At 51.9% G+C, this 19,918-nt stretch overlaps 1 protein-coding gene and 1 long non-coding RNA gene across 4 annotated transcripts; one reads left to right on the plus strand and one right to left on the minus strand.

Annotated features, from left to right (window-relative positions):
• Nucleotides 1–4,734: 4,734 nt before the first annotated feature.
• On the plus strand, nucleotides 4,735–17,925 carry LOC122693671 (SEC14-like protein 4). Of its 3 annotated transcripts, none has more exons than XM_043901344.1 (13): nucleotides 4,735–4,890; nucleotides 6,503–6,578; nucleotides 10,212–10,255; nucleotides 10,562–10,621; nucleotides 10,749–10,937; nucleotides 11,417–11,500; nucleotides 12,497–12,592; nucleotides 12,895–12,955; nucleotides 13,856–13,939; nucleotides 14,263–14,369; nucleotides 14,444–14,583; nucleotides 14,681–14,850; nucleotides 16,539–17,925. In XM_043901344.1, exons 1-13 carry the CDS (start codon nucleotides 4,837–4,839, stop codon nucleotides 16,676–16,678), a joined length of 1,305 nt encoding a protein of 434 aa, XP_043757279.1. In that variant the 5' UTR covers nucleotides 4,735–4,836; the 3' UTR covers nucleotides 16,679–17,925. The 3 variants fall into 3 exon arrangements, with proteins under 3 accessions (XP_043757279.1, XP_043757280.1, XP_043757281.1); XM_043901345.1 differs by having other exon boundaries at nucleotides 11,417–11,491; XM_043901346.1 differs by lacking the exon at nucleotides 11,417–11,500.
• On the minus strand, nucleotides 11,934–19,611 carry LOC122693674. The gene is made up of 3 exons (XR_006340964.1): nucleotides 19,209–19,611; nucleotides 13,196–13,331; nucleotides 11,934–12,559 (listed from the first exon to the last, which is right to left on the minus strand). It is a non-coding gene; the product is annotated as an uncharacterized LOC122693674 (long non-coding RNA).
• Nucleotides 19,612–19,918: the final 307 nt, after the last annotated feature.

The following is a 19,918-nucleotide window of genomic DNA, read 5'->3' on the forward strand; positions in this document are numbered from 1 at the left end:
TATGAATTGGGGGGCAGACACAATACAGTCCATAACACCACAAGTCGGGAGTTCCCTGGCAGTCCAGTGCTTAGGACTTCTCGCTTTCACTGCCATGGGCCCGGGTTCAATCTCTGGCTGGGGGACAAAGACCCTGCAAACCGGGGGACGTGGCCAATAAAACCAAACCAAAACAGACAGGGGCTTGCTTCCCTGGTGGCTCAGTGGTAAAGAATCTGCCTGCCAATGCAGGAGACGTGGGTTTGGTCCCCCGTCCAGGAAGATCCCATATGCCTCAGAGTAACGAGGCCTGTGTTCTAGAGCCTGGGAACAGCAACGACCGAGCCCACACGCCACAAGCACTGAAGTTGCGCCCTAGAGTCTGCACTCAGCAACCAGAGAAGCCGTCGCAACAAGAAACCCGCGCACTGCAACGAAGAGTAGCCCCACTCGCCGCAACTAGAGAAAAGCCCATGCAGCAAGGAAGACCTAGCACAGCCAAAAATTAAGAAATAAATAAAAATGTAAAAACAAGCAAACAGAAGAACCCCGAATGTGGCCGGTCCAGCATTTGAAATGAGGCTGGTTGGACTTGAAATGTGCTATCCAAAATGAATGCTGGATTTCAAAGACTTGATACAAAAAAAAAGAGAAAAGAATGCACGATCAGTTCAGTTCAGTTGCTCAGTCGTGTCTGACTCTTTGCGACCCCATGGACTGCAGCACACCAGGCTTCCCTGTCCATCACCAACTCCCAGAGTTTACTCAAACTCAAGTCCATTGCGCCGGTAATGCCATCCAACCATCTCATCCTCTGTCATCCCCTTCTCCTCCTGTCTTCCATCTTCCCCATCATCAGGGTCTTTTCCAATGAGTCAGTTCTGCACATCAGGTGACCAAAGTATTGGAGTTTCAGCATCAGTCCTTCCAGTGAATAGTCAGGACTGATTTCCTTTAAGATGGACTGGTTGGACCTCCTTGCAGTCCAAGGGACTCTCAAGAGTCTTCTCCAACACCACAGTTCAAAACATCAATTCTTTGGCACTCAGCTTTCTTTATAGTCCAACTCTCACATCCATACATGACTGCTGGAAAAACCATAACTTTGACTAGACGGACTTTTGTTGATAAAGTAATGTCTCTGCCTTTTAATATGCTGTCTAGGTTGATCATAGTTTTTCTTCCAAGGAGCAAGTGTCTTTTAATTTTGTGGCTGCAGTCACCATCTGCAGTGACTTTGGATCCCCCCAAAATAAAGTCTCTCACTGTTTCCTTTGTCTCCCCATCTATTTGCCATGAAGTGAAGTGATGAGACCCAATGCCATGATCTTAGTTTTCTGAATGTTGAGCATTAAGCCAACTTTTTCACTCTCCTCTTTCACTTTCATCAAGAAGCTCTTTAGGTCTTCTTTGATTTCTCTCACTATTGACTTATTGATGAAATAATGATTTCATTTATTAATCATATTGATTATACACCAAAATGATATACTTCAGAGGAATTATGTTAAATAAACTATATTATTACAATTAAAATTTTCATGTGTCTAAATTTTAATTTAATGTGTTTAAAATTTAAGTCTTTAAATTTTAAAGAGTTTGAAATTACCAGTGTGGCTCCCATTACCCATTAAACAGCCTGAACTAATATTTACAAAGCCCTTAGAACAGGGCCTGGCCCATAGAAAACACTGGGAAAGTGTTAGTTAAATAAAGACTTCTCTTCAGAGGTGACTTGTTACCTGTGGCATTTAAAAAATATGACTTCCCAAGGAGTGAGAAAATCTGGGGACAAATCTCTTTTCTTGTCTGCCTTTTCTTTGATTTAGAGGATTTTGTTTTACATTCTGGAAGCGTAGGGCATAGGGCTTCCCAAGTGGCACAGTGGTAAAAGATCCGCTGCAATGGAGGAGACGCGGGTTCGATTCCTGGGCTGGGAAGATGCCCTGGGAGAGGAGATGGCAACCCACTCCAGTATTCTTGCCTGGAAAATCCCTGGGACAGAGGAGTCTTGTGGGCATCACGACCGAGCACCGAGCACACACAGCACATGGCATGTGTCATATGATCCTACCTTTTCCAAATGGTTTCATACATGGCATGTGTCATATGATCCTACCTTTTCCAAATGGTTTCATGGTATCTTCTCCATGTTGTTATAAAGTCTTCACCCATCATATTAAGCACAGCGGTTTTCTGAAAAGTTGTTTCCACTATTCCTATTAACCACAGACAACTTTAAGCTGGAAATATTTTGTTAGTTAGGATTATCATTGGGTAACGTGGTAAACGATTGAAGGATTGTAATAATAGGTATTGTGAGTAGTTTTTAGAAGAGCTGAAATGGATTTGCAGTCCTGCCAGAAACATATGAATGTCTCCGTTTCACCAACTTTTAACGAAATTTATTATTGTTTTTAAAACGTTTTGTGTATGTGTATTTGTGTGTGTTTATTTTGTTTTCTTGCTGATTTATCAGAGGAAAAAGCATGTCTTTGCTTGTATACATATTCCTTTGGTGACCTGGAGGTTGAGTATTAACCACTTGATTATTGCCTCTGTACATTCTCTCTTCTGATAATTGGTGTCTTGCATCCTTTGACCATTCTTATCAATTTGCATGCCTTCTTTATAATGGCGTTTCCCAACCTTTTTTGGAACCAGGGACCAGTTTCATGGAAGACAGGTTTTCCATGACCCCCAAAGGCGTGGGGGTTGATTTCAGGATGATTCAAGCACATTACATTTATTGTGCACTTGATTTCTACTATTATTACATCAGTTTTACCTCAGATCATCAGGCATTAGATCCCAGAGGTTGGGGACCCCTGCTTTATAAGGATATCAATTTCTGTCCCATTTTATTTTTTCCCAAATTCACATTAGCCAATATTGACTTAACGCCTTAATTCCATTTCTTGTTTCACGGATTTTTTGTATGTTTATATAGTCAAACCAATCGATTGCCCTTTACGATTTCTGTCATTGCTTTTAAGTGCAGATCATTCCCTTCTAGAAACGTGGTAAGCGTCACTTTTAGTTTCTTTTAGCCTTTGGTAATTTCTTTCATTCTTTTTCCCTTAAGATTTAAAATCCCTCCAGGACAGTACTGCCCAAATGAAATATAATGCAAGCCACAAATGTGAGTCACACATGTAATCTTAAATTTTCTGGTCATCACATTCTTAAAAAGTAAAAACAGAAAAGGTAGAGAGCTCAGAGGACTTTTAGGGTTGTGAGCTTGTGAACTTACTCTCTATGATACGACAATGGTGACTATGTCATTATACATTTGACCAACCCATAGCATGTACAACACCAAGAGTGAACCCTAATGTACACTATGGGTGATAACGTTGTAGATTCATTGATTGTAATAAATGTCCCATCTGGTGGGGGGTGTCCACAGTTGGGAGGCTGTGGGGCGAGGGGACAGTGGGTATATGAGAGCTCTCTACACTACTTTCTGCTCAATTTTGCTGTGAATCCAAAACTGCCCTTAAAAATAAGTTTATTAATTAAAAAATTATAGATGATTAAAAAGTGAAAAAAATGGTGCAATTAATGTTAACAATATATTAACCCAATATATCAAAAAATATCATTTCAACATGTAATCTGTACAACAATTAATGAATGAACTATTTCATTTCATTTTGGGGACTGTTGTCTTCAAAATCTGGTGTGCATTTCATAGTTACAGCTCATCTCCATTTGCACTAGCGACAAGCCACGTTCCCAATGCTGGACCACACACGGCTGGTGGCCACCAGCTTGGCTAGCGAGGCGCAGAACGTGGTTTGACCCCAAGTGAGGACAGAGGGTAAAGGTTCCAGTGACCAGACTAACCACCCTCTTCACCTTCACCTCCCACCTGCTCCTCTCCCTCGAAAATTCCTGCCCAGGCAACCTGGGTTTTCTCACCGTCCCTGGTGACCTCTGCCTGGCTCTCGGATGCTGCCCTGGACACCTGTGTCAGCTGCCCAGCACCTTGGGCTTCCCAACTCCTCCGCCACCCGCTGGGGACTGCCATCTGTCCACTGCCACCTCCCACTCCCAGCCTTTGGGCTGAGGAGCTCACTCTGGGGAGGGAGGGTGCATTTTTAGCTCTCTACCCCAGCAGGTCATTGCTCTGGTGACAGTCTCAACAGTAATAACTATGATTAGGAACACATCCTGGGTTGCCTTATGTAATCCTTCAGACTATCTTTTTTTTTTTTTTTGGCCAAACCTCAGGGCATGTGGGATCCTAGTTCCCCAACCAGAAATGGAACCTTCAGCAGAGGGAAGTCTTAACCACTGGACCACCAGGGAAGCCCCTCCTCCAGGCTATCTTGAAGGCTGAAACCATCCTGCATCTGGGCTAGGGAGCACTGGCAAGTGCCCAGCCTGTGGTCAAGACCAGGGGAAGGTTGGCAGAAAGGCATGGGACCACCTGGAGGGGTGAACTAAATTTATTAAGTTTGTTGGGAAGGAGATCTGGTGTGATCCCTGAAAGCTGCCCACGTGTCTTTGATGCCCCCCTGTCTTGCCTGTCCCTGGGACCCTGTGGGAGCCCCTGGGATGAGGTCGCCAGGAGGTGGGAGGAGCCTGGTGGCCCTCCCCATCCCCCGACCCCCGCCTGGAGTCTGTGCTCTGGGATCCCTCTGGGGCCGGTCACCTCCCTGCCCCGGGTAGGGTGTGTCTTAGCGACTGTGGGAAAAGTCCCTGAGCTGGGGCGCAAAGCTGGCAGGACGGGGCGGGGAAGGAGGGGTGCTCTCCAGGGCGTGGGGGCGGGACCAACATCCGAAGCCCGGCAAAAACAGGCCAGGCGGCGGGGCGGGCAGACTAGTCCTGGACACTGGCGCTCAGGGCACCATGAGCGGCCGAGTTGGGGACCTGAGCCCCCCGCAGCAGGAGGCTCTGACCCAGGTGAGGAGCTTCGAGGGCGTCGGGGAGGCTTGGGGAGGGGCCGAGCAGCCCCGGGGCACAGCCGCGAAAGGGGACCCTGGAGAGCGGTGTCCAGTTGGTGGCTTCAGCGCACAGGTTGTCCAGGGAGCTGGGCACCCACCTGGGCCAGGAGCCCCCATCTCTGGGCCTCTCTGCGACTCAGCCCAGCTCTGCCGGCGCCCGGCCACCGAGCCCTGTCCCGTGAGGAAGGTGGAGGAGGATGGTCCTGCCTTTTGCACTGAGGCAGCCTTGGGCAGACAGCCGCCCAGGTCTCCTGCCCAGATTGCAACCTTTGTTTGGTTTCTCTCTGTGGCTTTCTGAATCCGCAGGCCCCAAGCCTTCTCCCTATTGTTAATGTTTTCATTAAAGGGAAATGGTCGGGGGAGGGGATTGGTGCTATCAAGACAATCCGATGGGACTCACCTGAAGCTGAAAGTGAAAGTGAAGTCGCTCAGTCGCCTCCGACTCTTTGCGACCCCAGGGACTGACTGTAGGCTCCCAGGCTCCTCCGTCCATGGGATTTTCTAGGCAAGAGTATTGGAGTGGGTTGCCATTTCCTTTTCCAAGACATCATCCCAACCCCGGTCTCCCACACTGTAGGCACTTTTACCGTCTGAGCCACCAGGGAAGTCTGGGACTCACCTGGTAGTGTCTTAACCATGAGGAGGTCTTAGGTGCTACAGCATTAATTGTTTGCCAGGAATTCCTTGGCAATCCAGTGGTAGGACCCACTGCTGTGGCCTGGGTTCAATCCCTGGTCAGGGAACTAAGATCCCACATCCCTGTGGCATGGCCAAGAAAAAAAAAATCGGTTTGCAAATGGCCAGCGACTAGAAACTGTGAATTCGGGGTGACAGGGCGGAGGGCATAAGGGTATCACAACCATTGTTGTTCAGTCGATCAGTCATGTCTGACTCTTTGCGACCCTATGGACTGTAACCCACCAGGCTCCTCTGTCCATGGGATTCTCCAGGCAAGAATACTGGAGTGGGCTGCCATTTCCTTCTCCAATCACAACCGTGGCTCCCACCTGAAGCCTGTGAAAAGGCAGTTTCAGACTCTGGGGAAGGGTTTCTTTTGAGGCTCCTAGTTTGTGATCCTCACGTGTATCTGGCACCTGCCACAAGCCAGGCCTGAAGCTAAAGGCTTTACCTTCACAAACTCCTTTGACTGGCACATATGTATCATTATCCCCACTTCACAGATGAGGAAACTGAGGCTCAGAGAAGTTAAGCTACTTGCTTCCAAATCCAGACCCTCATGATGCAATATCCAGGCAACATCTCCAGAATGTTCTGGTGGGCCTGCATCAGATTCACCGGGGATGTTTGCAAAAACAGAGATGGCACAACCCTCCCTCGAACCTACAGAACAAGGGTCTTGTGGGGCAAAGAACCCCTCAGGTTTGAGAAGGATCCAACTCTTCCTGCCATGGTGGGCTGAGGGCTGGCCCATTCCCAGGTTGCAACCTGGGCATGTGCTGCTAACTCTGCAGGGTCCCTGGGCAGGGCTGACCAGCAGACTGAGGCTGGGAAGGTCTGGGACAGGGTTGGGATTGTGGGAGCGCCTCTGACCATTCTATCCCCTCCCTCAGTTCCGGGACAACCTTCAGGACCTGCTCCCCACACTGCCCAAGGCTGATGACCACTTCCTCCTGCGCTGGCTCCGAGGTGAGGCCAGCTGCAGTCAGTGGAGGCTGACGGGGGCGGGGGTGGGGTGGGAGTGGCTTCAGGAAAGCAGGTGGGAGACTTTGGGGGACAGCCCTGAAGAGTGAGCTGGAATCTCAGTTCCCATCCAAATTAGCACAGCACAAAAATCCTACGGAGCCTCAGTTTCTTCATCCATAAAGTGGGCATGAGGCTACCTCCCCAAGGGTTGTTATGAATTAAATGAGAGGGTGTAGTGCCTGGCATGGGTGGGCAACAGGGTGAGGTGAGGTTAGAGGTAACACCTGGGAAGTTCTCAGGATGACAGGCCTGGCCAAGTCTTGAGTAAATACCACTGAACTGTCTTCAGGCTTTGCCATTGGGTCTGTTTCCAGTTTCTTGAAGACAGGGCTTCAAGTGTCATTCATTTAGAGATCTGACACCACGTGCCCAGGGAACATTCATAGAGTGGGTGTAATTAAAGGCAGAGGAGGAATTTCCTCTAGGAATTGCCGCAGTAGTGCAGAATAGTTAGAACGACAGAAACCACCCTAGAACTTAGGGGAAAAAATTCACGTCATCTCAGCATACCCCATGGAATGGCTTTTGAGCTTGAGCCAAGAGAGAAGTCAGAAGCCAGGGTGGAATCAGACAGAACAGTGATTGCTAGCAGGGTGCCCATACAAGTTGCCTCACTTTCCTGGTCTGTGTAATACTGGTCTCTACCTTCAAGATGCTGTGAGTCAGACCTGAGGTCATGGGCGTACACAGAGCCAGCACAGAGGAAGACCTCCCTTTTGTTCTATTTCATTTGACTGTGTTTTTTCAAATTATTGTTTTTTTACAAACTTTATTTTTAGAACCATTCTAAAAAGATTTACAGAAAAATTGTGAAGATAGTGCAGAAAGTTCCCATAGATGCTGCATATTAACACTTTACTTTCATATGATTGTTTGTGACGATTAATGGACCATTATTGCTATGTAATTAGTGATTGAAATCTGTGTTTTATTTAGATTTGCTTAGTTTTTTTCCATTCCGGGATCCCATCCAGGACACCACATTCCATTTTCTTGTCTTGTCTCTTTAGGCCCTCTTGGCTGGGGCAGTTTCTATTTCATTTTTAATGTCATTTTAATGTCTTTTCCCCCACCCAAGCTAAAAAAGGACTTGGAACAGTAGATTTCTTTTCTTTTTTTTTTTTAACTTGGAGTATAATTGCTTTACAATGCTGTGTTAGTTTCTGCCGTACAACAAGTGAATCGTTTCTGTGTTACATGCATCCCCTCCCTCCTGACCTTCCCTCCCCCCACCCCCATCCCACCCCTCTAGGTCATCAGAGGGCACCGAGCATCCCACTCGCTGTTTCACGGTGTCTATATGTCAGTGCTGCCCTCTCAGTTCGCCCCTCCCCTGTGTCCACACGTCCGTTCTCTACACCGCTATTCCTGCTCCGCCAATAGGTTCATCTGGACCATTCTGGGGACGGTAGATTTCTTAAAGCCACCTGATACAGCCTCAGACCTCTCTCCTCCTCCTCTGAATCCTTTTGGGTTTAAAAATCAGCTTTTCAGGTACCTCTTGGGTCTTAGATAAAAGAGTGAAATGTATGCACTGTAGGTGGCTGGGTCAGGGGAAGGAAAAGGACCTAAGATAGGAAGAGGGTGCCAGGCATCTGGCGCCTCCCCTTCACAACGCAGATCTGCTGATGCAGCTCTGCCCCCTTCAGCTCAGCTCTCCTCCCAGCATCACAGGCTCCAGACAGGACCAAAGGCCAGGGCTGAGCTCAGCTATATGCAGAGGAGCCTTCCTGACCCTCTCAGGCCGATTCCTCTGTTTTCCTTTCTCCCCATCCCTCGTCTGGGTGCTTCTCTCCCTCTGGGATGCCAGCTCCTCGAGGGCAGGGATTGTGCCTGCCCGTACTCCCAGCCTGACATATAGTAAAAATGTTCTGAGGACCCAGCAGCAGTGTTCAGACCACTGTCTATAGGACCAGAAGCCATTCTCAGGTTCTCAGTAGAAAAATCTCCTAGAGACATCTCACAGAGATTTTTTTTTAAGCCAATAAAAGAATATCAGGTATGATTATGCACTAACAAATTTGAAAATCTAAATGAAATGGATACATTCCTGGAAGAAGAAAAAGAAAGCCCTCAGTAGATCAGTAAACATGAAAGACATTTAAATGTTAATAAAAACGTCCCCTCCCCTCCAAACTCAGACCACAAACGGCTTTGCAGGTGAATTTCTCCAGTTCTAAGACTAGCTAATTTCTCAGTATACAAATTGTTTGAGTTGTTTTCAAATATATGAAAGAGTGAGATTTATTTTATGAGGCTTGGGTACATTTGATTCCCAAGCTAGCTAAGGACAATAAAAGGAAATTCTAGGCTCATTTCACTTACGAATGTAGATGTAAAGAAGTCTAAATAAAATATTACATAACAGAATCCAAGAAGGTATTAAAATTATGCGACAGTACCAAGGAGAGTTTATCTTGGGTATGCAAGAAGAGTTCAACATCAGAAAACCCAGGGAATTCCCTGGTGGTCCAGTGGTTAGACTTAGAGATTCCACTTCAGGGGGCACTGGTTTGATCCCTAGTCAGGACGATCCCACAAGTCATGCAGCCAAAAAAAAGAAAAGAAAGGAGAACCTATCAGTGTCAACAAACACATTAATGGAGTTAAGGATAAGAAGTTGTATGGCTATCTCAGTGCAGAAAAGGGCATCAGAAAAGGTTCAAATTTTATTTATAAGACAAAAGTCCTTCATGACATCCTTTGAATAACTCTTAAAATGATAGTCCCAGATAAACTAAGGCTCAGAGAATGGAAGTGACTTACCCATGGTTGCAGAGCAAATAAAAGGACAAAACTGGAGTTTAAGCTCAAATCTGACTCCGAAGCCCATGCCCTTACCACTCCTAATACCAGGAGCATCTCTGCTCCCTGGGGGATGTTAAATATTGCAGGCTAGATCAGCTCTAGAGTGAACAAGTTTAAAAGGCCTGGAGGAATTTCTCTGGTGGTTCAGTGGCTAAGTCTCTGAGCTCTTTCTTAATGCAGGGGGCCCTGGTTCGATCCCTGATCAGGGAACTAGATCCTACATGCCGCAACTAAGAGTTCGCATGCCACAACTAAATATCCCACACGCTGCAACAAAGACTGAAAAGCCTGTGTACTGCTACTAAGCCCCGGCACAGCCAAATAAATAAATAACTTAAAAATAAAGGCCTGGGTACTGTATAGCACAGGGAACTATATTCAGTATCCTGTAATAAATCATAATGGAAAAGAATATGAAAAAGAATATATATGTATGTATAACTGGATCACTTTGTATGTATAACTGGATCACTTTGCTGTAGAGCAGAAATTAATACAACATTACAAATCAACTATACTTCAATAAATTTTTTTTTTTAAAGGCCTGGAAAATGAAATCAGGAGCCTTCCACAGTCTTCGAGAGGATTAAAGACCCTTGCTTTTTAAAAAAAAAAAAAACTTTCCAGGCCCCCCAATGTATTCCTGGAACATCAGGAAAGCATACCCTCCTCGCCCACGGAGCTTGTCTCTTCATGAGCTGTCAGAGAATGGCTTAATGCTGCATTCTGCCTCCAGCCTCCTCTTACCACACCGCCTTCTTCTTGCAGCCCGGAACTTTGACCTGCAGAAATCAGAGGACATGCTCCGTAAGGTGAGACCCTGTGCTCATGAGCATCCTGTCTCCTACACGTTGCACCCCAGGAGTTATCCCCAGGGATTATCGACAAAGGCCGGGGCCTCTCGCCCAGTCCTGTCCTGTGTCTCTTCTTCCTTACCCCTCCATCCCTTTCTGCCTCAGACCCGGGTCCCCCACAGCCCTCGTCCTGGCGCTCCCACCCCCAGTCCTGTGTTGGTGCCCCTGGGGTGGCTCTGGCAGGATCCTGGTGCCCGTGGGCGGAGGGGCGTGGCCTGTGACCTCTGGGGCAGGCAGTCTTCAGGCCCAGCTGTGCCTCCGCAGCACGTGGAGTTCCGCAAGCTGCAGGACCTGGACAACATCCTTCAGTGGAAGCCCTCAGAGGTGAGCCCACGCGGGGTCCCCCAGGCCACTGCCGGCCCCTCAACTCACCCACCACGTCCAGCTGCCCGAGGGAGCGGGGACCCGGCCTGGTGGGCTGCTTCGAGCCGGGCCCTCGCCCCACGTCCAGGTGGTCCAGCGGTACGACGCCGGTGGCCTGTGCGGCTATGACTACGAGGGCTGCCCCGTGTGGTTCGACATCATCGGGACCATGGACCCCAGGGGCCTCCTGCTGTCAGCCTCCAAGCAGGAGCTGATCCGGAAGCGCATCAGAGTCTGCGAGTTGCTTTTGCACGAGTGTGAACAGCAGAGTCAGAAGGTATGCGAGCGGGTAGAGGGCACGTGGTGGGGCCAGTCTGTCTAAAGGGTGGTGCCAGGACCCACTAGAGAGGCACCCGCTCCTCCCTAGCCTGCAGCACCACTGGGCTCTGCTTCTCCTGCAGTCACCCTTGCACCAGCGTCTACCACGTGCGTGCCGTTCTCTGCTGCTGGGCACCAAGGCTGGCCAAAGCCCTTCCCCTCCGCCCTTGGGTGAGATGCTGACCTTGGTGCTATGAATCCTCTCGCACTGTTCCCCCGGATCCCTGGGAACAGTGGGTGGTCAGCTTTGCTTACAGAAAGGATGCCCCTTGATTGTGTAACTATGAAACCTGATGGGGGAGCCATTGCTTTGGACATCCCCAAAAGCTGGTGACCCTTGAATCTGAGCACATCCCTGGTGCCCCTAGGGAGTTACCGCCAAAAAATGTGGGGCACGGGGCTTCTTTAAGCCAAGAAGGACCACACCCACCTTTGCAGGTCTTCTCCTGGCCCCTGACTCTGCGTTTCCTGGTCACTAGCCTTCAGAGGGAATCTAATGCCAAGTGTGGCCGGGTTGGTTTTGTGAGTCTTAAGTGTCTAAAGCTGTTATGGCACTGTGGGATATTATGGCTAATATATATGTGTCCTCATGGGACTCCACACGAGGACAGGGCCTGCGTCCCCAGCGTCTGGCACAGAGCAGGACGCAAAATAGACCCCCCACAGAGATGTGTGGCAGGCAGGAGAGAATTACCTAATGCTGTGTGTCGTGCCTGGTTTGAACACATGTGTTCAAACACATGTGTGTTCTCTTGTAAGATGGCTCACTTATAGTCTCAAGGCAGTGTCTTCCACTTCACAGATGTTCCCAATCGGAGCCAGCAGTTAAAGGGATGACACTGGTATCTGTTAAGATTTAACAGGCACTGGCCAAGTGCCAGACACTGGCTTTGTTGAATCCTCACAGCAGATCTCTCAGGGCCTGGAATTATCCCCATCTTACAGAGGAAAAAAGTAAGGCTCAGAGGGATTAAAAATCCACCCAAGGCCTGGTGACTCAGATGGTTAAGAATCTGCCTGCAATGCAGGGAGACCCAGGTTCGATCCCTGGGTTGGGAAGACCCCCTGGAGGAGGGAATGGCAACCCCCTCCAATATTCCTGACTGGAGAATCCCATGGACAGAGAAGACTGTTGGGCTGCAGTCCTTGGACTCAAAGAGTCGGACACGACTGAGCGACTAACATTTTCAAAGCCACACAGCCCCCCCCCAGCAGTTCTGGCTTGGACTCACCTGTGGGGCTGCATCACTGGCTGACAAGTGTACTACTGTGTGTGAAGATGACCAGTGAACAAATGACGTCTTTAATCACAGTTAACTCATTCCAGGCTACAATGTTGAACAGTGTGTGGGGGCCACCACGCTAAGGCTCAGAGGTGGCACCTCCTTAGACCCTGGATGGGCTCTGTCTGTTTGGAAAATGCTGTGGGCAGCTGGGGGGAGGGGGCAGGACGGTGGAGGGAGGGTCCTCCTGGCTGGAGCCGTCATCTGATCCGAGTACCCGCTCTGTCCCGTGCAGCTGGGCAGGAGGGTCGACACGGCCATGATGGTGTTTGACATGGAAGGGCTGAGCCTGAGACACCTGTGGAAGCCAGCGGTGGAGGTTTACCAGCAGGTGAGGTCGGAGCCACACTGCCCGCACCAGCTTCCGGCCCATGCACGAGGGGTCACTTCCCAGGGGCCCCAGACAGCAGCCAGTGAAGCTGACCTGGGCATCCACCCTCCAGGGAGGAAGAGTCTGAACAAGAGCTCCACTGAGGATGACGGCCATGCTCCTGGGGAAGACGGGATGGGCTTCTGGGGTCGGGGAGAGGGGCTCTGGGGGGCTTGTGCCTCAGCAGCGTCAGGGGCCGCAGAAAATGCAGGGGCTGGAGGTGTTGGAAGCTGGCCTCGCTCAGACTCATCTTGACCCAACAGTTTTTTGCCATTCTGGAAGCAAATTATCCAGAGACGATGAAGAATTTAATTGTTGTTCGAGGTGAGCCCAGGATGAGGATGACCTCCTGGGGTGGGAAGGGTGAGGAATGGGGGAGGGGGACAGCGGGGAAGCCACCCAGACCACGGACTGTCAAACCGTCCTGGGTGGAGAATGGGTCTCTGTTTGTTCAGCTCAGTCCTCCCCTGATTCTTTTGGAATATGCAAATCACACTCTTGTGTGCTGCAGCAATGTCAAATACGCCATGTCTCTAAATGTTTACTGTTATTTTCTTTACCGACCTGGATGGGGACTGGCATCAGAGAGTCCATGGACGGAGAATCCATGGAGTAGAAACAGTCCGTGCCTGCAACGGCTGTATGACAAAGGGCTCACTGCATGTGTTCTAGGGTCAGATGATCTGGCTTCCCATCAAGTCTGTGGAGCAAATCAAGGTCACCTCATTGAGCCTCAGTTTTCCCATTCTGTAAAATGGGGATACATGGCACCTTCCCTAGAAGATAGCTGTGAGGTTACATGAGATAGTCTCTGGGGAAAGTGCAGCACAGAGCCTGGTCCACAGAAAGCACCCAGTAAGCTTGAGTCATCCTGGTGGAACATGAGGTCTAATGCAGATGCCGCCTCCTTGCACCCAAGAGGGTGCCAAGGCAACGGGGGCAAACCGTGAGTGTGTAAAGGAAGAGGCACCCCTGGGGAATCAACACTGCTGATGCCTTACATCAAGGGAAGAAGAGGCAGCCATTTATTGTATCATTCGATCTCCACTTTTCAGTTAGGAGTGCTTAGCCTCAGAGAGGGTGAGTGGGTAGCTGAAGGTCTCACAGCAGGAAATGGCAGCATCTAGGTCTGTCCAACCTCTGTCCCACCCATGCCCTTGGCTGTGACCCTGTGTATCCAGGTCCTATCCCGTCCAGCTTCTCAAGGGAGTTTGTGTGTTCCAGCCCCCAAGCTGTTCCCCGTGGCCTTCAACTTGGTCAAGTCGTTCATGGGTGAGGAGACCCGAAGGAAGATAGTGATTATGGGAGGTGAGTGATGCGGCCTCCCAGCTGTGCCACCTTCCCATCTGCCTGGAAGCAGAGGCTGATGCCAGAGGCTCCATTCCTCCGTAGCTCCTCCTCTTTACTCAGGCCCTGACCTTGGCCCCAACCCTCAGTGACCTTTGCACACTCATTCGAGACTCCGGGACCTAGACGATGGCCTGGGTGGCCATGCAGAGCGCCTGGGTGTTCTCAGGAGTTGGTGCCCAGGAGAGCCAGCATAGGACACATCAGGTCTCTCCTGGGCTTGGCCCCACTGCCCTCTCTTGAGTCCCTGACCCTCCATGGCGCCCCACTTTTTGTCCCCACAGGCAACTGGAAGCAAGAGCTGCCTAAGTTCATCAGCCCCGACCAGCTGCCTGTGGAGTTCGGGGGGACCATGACCGACCCCGATGGCAACCCCAAGTGCCTGACCAAGGTCGGGTGCCCAGAGGACGGGGAGGGAGGGGGGATGGCCGTGGGGCGGTGCCCGCTCACCACTCTCGCCCACAGATCAACTATGGGGGCGACGTGCCCCAGCATTACTACCTGCGCAACCACGTGAGGGTGCAGTACGACCACCAGGCGACCGTGGGCCGAGGCTCCTCCCTGCAGGTGGACAACGAGATCCTGTTCCCGGGCTGCGTGCTCAGGTAGGCACGGCGGCCCCCCCACACACACACCTGGGCGCGGTCTGGAGGGGCCCGGAGCCCAGGCAGCGGGCGGTCAGTGGGGCCCTGTCCCCTGCAGGTGGCAGTACGCATCGGACGGAGGGGACATCGGCTTCGGGGTTTTCCTGAAGACCAAGATGGGGGAGCGGCAGCGGGCCGGGGAGATGATAGAGGTGCTGGCCAGCCAGCGCTACAACGCCCACATGGTGCCCGAGGACGGGAGCCTCACCTGCACGGAAGCCGGCGTCTGTAAGAGCTACAGGGTTCACTGGGGTTGCTTTCCTCCTCATGGCGGAGTAAATGAGCTGACACCTCTTGCCCGTCTGGCCCCTGTTTGCTCCTATTTCCAGCTCTCAGGGTGGGTGTGGGGGTCTGTGCAAGCTCCTAGATACCCCCGAAGCCAGGGGCATCAGCTTCAGGTGCTGGATCTGAGGAGAGGCCCCCAGGCATGGGTGCAGGGACTGAGAGGCATGGTGGAGTGCAGGGTTCGCAGCCCTGTGGACTCAGTTCCTGGGAAGACCCCTCAGCGCACTCTACAGGCTAAATGAGAGACAGCTGGAAATCAGCCACGAGCTCGGCGTCAGGGCTCCCAGCCTGCCCACCCGCGTGGACCACCCGAGGAGGTGACCCTTCCCGGTGTTTGTCCCCCATTCCCAGGCCTCTCGGGCTGGTCTGTTTTGGCAGAAGCGGTGTTGCCCAGGGCCATCGCTGACCTCCCACCTCTGCGGGCAACAGCACTAGGGGAAGGGAGACCCAAGGTTGATGTTCCCTGGAGAAGAGGACTGAGTTCAACCAGGGCTTCCCAGGTGGCGCTAGTGGTAAAGAATCCGCCTGCCAATGTGGGAGGCATGAGATGGATTTAATCCGTGGGTCAGGAAGATCTCTTGGAGGAGGAAATGGCAACCTACTCCAGTATTCTTGCCTGGAAGAGCCCATGGACAGAGGAGCCTGGCGGTCTACAGTCCATGGAGTCACAAAGAGTCGGACATGACTGAGCGTCTGAGCCGGTCACATCTAGTTTACTTTTGTGGCAAAGCAGGGATTAGAAGGGTGCATACAGAGAAACCTGATGGCTCATCAGATCCAGATTCATGCTGGACCTTGGCAGTGAACAAACTGCCTCTAAAAGAGACGTAAGAGGGACTTCCTGGTGGCCCAGTGGTTAGGACTCTGCACTGCCAATGCAGGGGTCACAGCCCACCACCTGCTGGGCTCTGGGCCCCTCCCGACGATGCCCAGGCATGGGAGGGCCGCATGCCTATCTGAGCACACAGCCCGGGAATAGGATCTCATTGTCCACCTGGTTGGCAAACTAGGATCCCGCACGCTCACAGCACAACCCAGAAGTTTATTTTTAAGATAATAAAAATTTTAGGGACCTCCCAGGTGGTCCAGTGGCTGAGACTCTGCGTTCCCAGTGCAGGAGACCTGGGTTCGATCCCTGGCCGGGGAACTAGATCCTGCATGCCACAGAAAATTCTTCTCATGCCACTGCTAAGACTTGGTGCAGCCAAATAAGTAAAATAAAAATATTTTTAAAAAATAATAAATTTTTTTAAAGACATGAAAAAGTGACTGATGGGGAAAGTAGGGATCCCCATCCAACCCATCCCTGATGGGTTGGAACATCAGGATAAGGGAATCCCAGTCCCTCCCCTCACTTGCTCTGGAATCATCAGAAGGTCTTACCAACCTCCGTAAGCCTATATCCTTATCCATAACATGGGTATGATCATACTTTCCCTGGGGCCACTTTGAGGATTCAGGGAGCTGTGAGCAACTGATGTGATGCCCATAGATGGGCTGATGCATGCTGGTGGTTACTATGACTCCTGCGGTGAGCACAAGCATCAGCTAAGGAGACCCCCTGCCCAAGGGCACCTAGGTGGGCAGGCATGCCGGGCTCGCTTTGCCTGCTTCCTCCTCTGTCTTTGCAGACGTCCTGCGCTTCGACAACACCTACAGCTTGATACACGCCAAGAAGATCAGCTACACCGTAGAGGTGCTGCTCCCCGACAAGGCCTCCGAGGAGAAGATCCAGGGTCTCGAGGACTCAAGACAGTCCCCAGCACAGTGAAGACCCCGCCGCCCCTGTGCCCAAGCTCTCCGACCCCTCAGCACCCTGCCCTGTCCCTGCCCTTCCAGGCAGAGCGGTGCTGGAGGAGACCACGGAGAGCCTCCCACCTCACCTCGCCTCGCCTCGCCTCGCCTCGCCTCGCCTCGCCGTCTCAGCTCCTTGTGGGCCCACCTTGCTCGGTGGCCCAGCAGGAAGGGGACGCCTGGTGTGGGGCCCACGGGAAGATCCTGACAGACACCCCATCCCCTGTTCACAGGGAGAACCCTGAGGACAAGCTGGCATCCAGGAGGAAAGGTTCTGCCTGCAGAAGCTGCCCTTATGTCCTTCCCGACAAGGTGCCCCCCATCCCAGGGCGCACCCCCGCCTGGCCCTGGTTTGGGGGGGAATGTGCCTGAGCCCCGGCTGCAGGGAGCACTGCTCAGGCCAGAAGAGCAGGGAAGCCCCATTCTCCGCATGTAGGGGCTCTGCAGGGATGCGCAGGGAGGCGGCTGGGGAGAGGGATGGGCAGCGCTGGCGGGGGCGGGTCTCTTTTCTGACAGAGCGTCAGCTCTCCAGGTTGGCTCTACCGCCTTTGGAGGGAAAATCAGAAATAGAGAGTGAGCCCTGGCAGGGACAGCCATCAGGGGGATGAGCCACACTCAGGCTTCCGCAGAGCCGAGTCTCCCTGGAATTCCCAGTATCCCCCACCCCACCCCCACCCGCTGTGATCCAGCCGACTTTCAGCCTGGTTTCTTTCCGGCTCTGAGTGGGGCCAGGACCCAAGCAGCGCTGGAGGGAGCTGCAGTGGGCGTGCTGGGGTGCAGAGTGGAGCTGCCATGCCAGGGCGCCCATCCTGGACTCGGACTTGCTCCTTAGGAGAACCATCATCAGGCTTTTCCTCCATCTTTGCGTCTCACCAGGGGGACAGCTGAAGGTTGGCTGCCAACCCTCCTTCTCCAGCGCCCCAAATGCGACTCGGCAGCGGGCCAGTGAAGGCTTTATTCCTCAATGGCTGGCTCTCCCAGGCCCACAGCCCACAGTCAGGACCACCACCTGCTCTGCTGGAAGGACCGCACCCAGCAGGAAGCTGCCAAGCTGACTATGGCTCTGAGGTTGACTCTAGTTGGCAATGAGGCCATCTACTGGGGCCTGGGTGTGCTGCCCCGCCACCCTGCCCCCTGCCCCCTGCCCTCTGGCTGGGCCAGGCCAGCGGCCCCCAGTTCCTCTGAAGACCTGGCCCCAGGCTCTGGACCCCTGCTCCCATACTGCTATCCCACAGGGTGGGATGCCGGCCACTCGGGTGACGTCCCCGGGATTGAGTGGCCAGACGTCCCTGTGAAAGGGGTCCTTGCTGCCAAGCATTAGCATCCTGGCCGCCCAGGCCCTTCCCAGGGACTGGAAGCCTCCTTGAGCCCCACTCTCCAGGTGCTTTGCCATCAAGAAGCCCGCCTCTGGTCCCTTCCCCACTCTCAAACTCTGTGCTCTCATCTTCCCTGGTTAATAAGAGGTTTCTTGATTTCCCAGAGCCTGTTTTAGGCAAGGACATAATGAGGCTTGGGAAGGTGGGGGTCTTCCGGTGAGCCAGGTGAGGTCCTTTAGGCCCCAGCCCTCCTGCTGTGGACCCAGCCCTCCATCCACCATGAACGATGGAGCACAGAGTCTGAGCAGGGGCTCTGCTGCTACGCAAAGCAAACTGACTGAGTGAAACTGAATGAATGCCAGTACTTCCCTGGCAGTCCAGTGCTTAAGACTTCGCCCTCCAATGCAGGGGGTGTGAGTTCAATCCCTGACTAGGGAGTTAAAAATCCCACGTGCCTCAGGGCTAGAAAACCAAAACATAAAGCAGAAGCAATGTTGTAACAAATTCAATAAAGACTCAAAAACATAGTCCACATCAAAAAATCTTTAAAAAAAGAAAGAATTTTGGTAGGGAAAAAAAACTGCCTCACCATCACCAAGGAGACAGCCTGGGGCCATCAGAAAAAAAATCACACAGCATCTCCTGTCCAAGAGCATTCCCACATCCCGGATGTGGTAGGCTTTCCCATCACCCCAGTTGCACAGGTCACCCTCTGTGCAGCCTCCCAGTTGAAGGGACATCGAGAGCCCTCAGGGTCCTGGCTTCCCAGGGCCGTGTTCCCACCACCATGGCAGGCTGTGTGGAGGGCAAGGGGGCCCTATGCCAGGTTTCACTGGGCCCAGCTGTCATGATGGAGACTCCCAGGGCCCTCCTGCCACCTTCACGTCCCTCGCCGAAAAACAAGGGGTTTGTGGATATGAACACTGACCCTGGCCTTTCTAACCACCCAGAGCCAACGGCCTAACCCTCAGCACTGCCTCGCATGGTTTGCTTGCAGGCAACAAAGACTGCTCCGTCCCAAGCACAGAGGTTTTCCGAGGCTCTGACTGCGAAGAATTTACACAGACATGGCTGTGACATGCGGGTCAGATGCTGTCACGGCAACTCTGAATCCCAGAACTGGCCGAGAGCATCTTGTGTTCAGCCATGAGGGCAGCAGTCAATGCAGAAGTGAGAACAGAATCTCCTTACCTGGAGGGGGCGCTTCAGGAGCTAGAGAAGGAGCGTGTCTTCAGCAACCTCCATCCCTGTGTCTTAACACTTTAAAAATAAAAGGTGGGGGGCAGGATGGGGAGGAATTCCCAGTGGTTAAGACACCACGCTCTCAGCCAAAGGCCCAGGTTTAATCGCTGGTCGGGGAACTAAGGTCCTGCACTGCTCTGCAGTGCAGCCAAAAAAAAAAAAAATTCTTTTTTTTAAATAACAAATTTTTTAAAAAGGAAGTAGCCCAGAGAGGGGCTGGTTTACCCGAAGCTTGTTTTCTTGTTCGTTCACTCATTCATCAATGTTTACTGAGCGCCCGGTGCCAGGCACTGCAGGTCATGGGGATCCTGGGGACACTGGACTGATTTGACTCCGCTAATGGGAAGCCCGCCTACAGTGAGGGAGGCAGAAGTGACTCCTATGATTATCAAGTGGGAGGGCGCCATCACGTGGGCTTAGAGGGGCAGGAGCCAAATTCTAGGGGACCCTTGAAGGCACAACTGAGAGACGTGGCGGGGGTGGGGGGTGACCAGGTGCCTTCCAGACGGAGGAATGGGGTGAGGGCGGCTGTGGGGTGTTTGAGGCCGGAGGGAAGCCAGAAGTGCTCTTGGGCGACGCTGCTAAAGGCTCTCTGATGTTTGCCATTTCTTTGTAAACAACTGTGTGTACACATCTGGTAGTTATTAACAAAGCAAAAC

The sequence above is a fragment of the Cervus elaphus genome, chromosome 5, assembly GCF_910594005.1.
Source record: "Cervus elaphus chromosome 5, mCerEla1.1, whole genome shotgun sequence".
Classification (NCBI taxonomy): domain Eukaryota; kingdom Metazoa; phylum Chordata; class Mammalia; order Artiodactyla; family Cervidae; genus Cervus; species Cervus elaphus.

Coding starts and splice junctions, on each gene's coding strand:
- LOC122693671 (XM_043901344.1), top strand. CDS start 4,837: ATGAGCGGCCGAGTTGGGGACCTGAGCCCCCCGCAGCAGGAGGCTCTG. Junction 10,256..10,561: donor CAGAGGACATGCTCCGTAAG/GTGAGACCCTGT, acceptor GTGCCTCCGCAG/CACGTGGAGTTCCGCAAGCT. Junction 14,370..14,443: donor ACCCCAAGTGCCTGACCAAG/GTCGGGTGCCCA, acceptor TCTCGCCCACAG/ATCAACTATGGGGGCGACGT.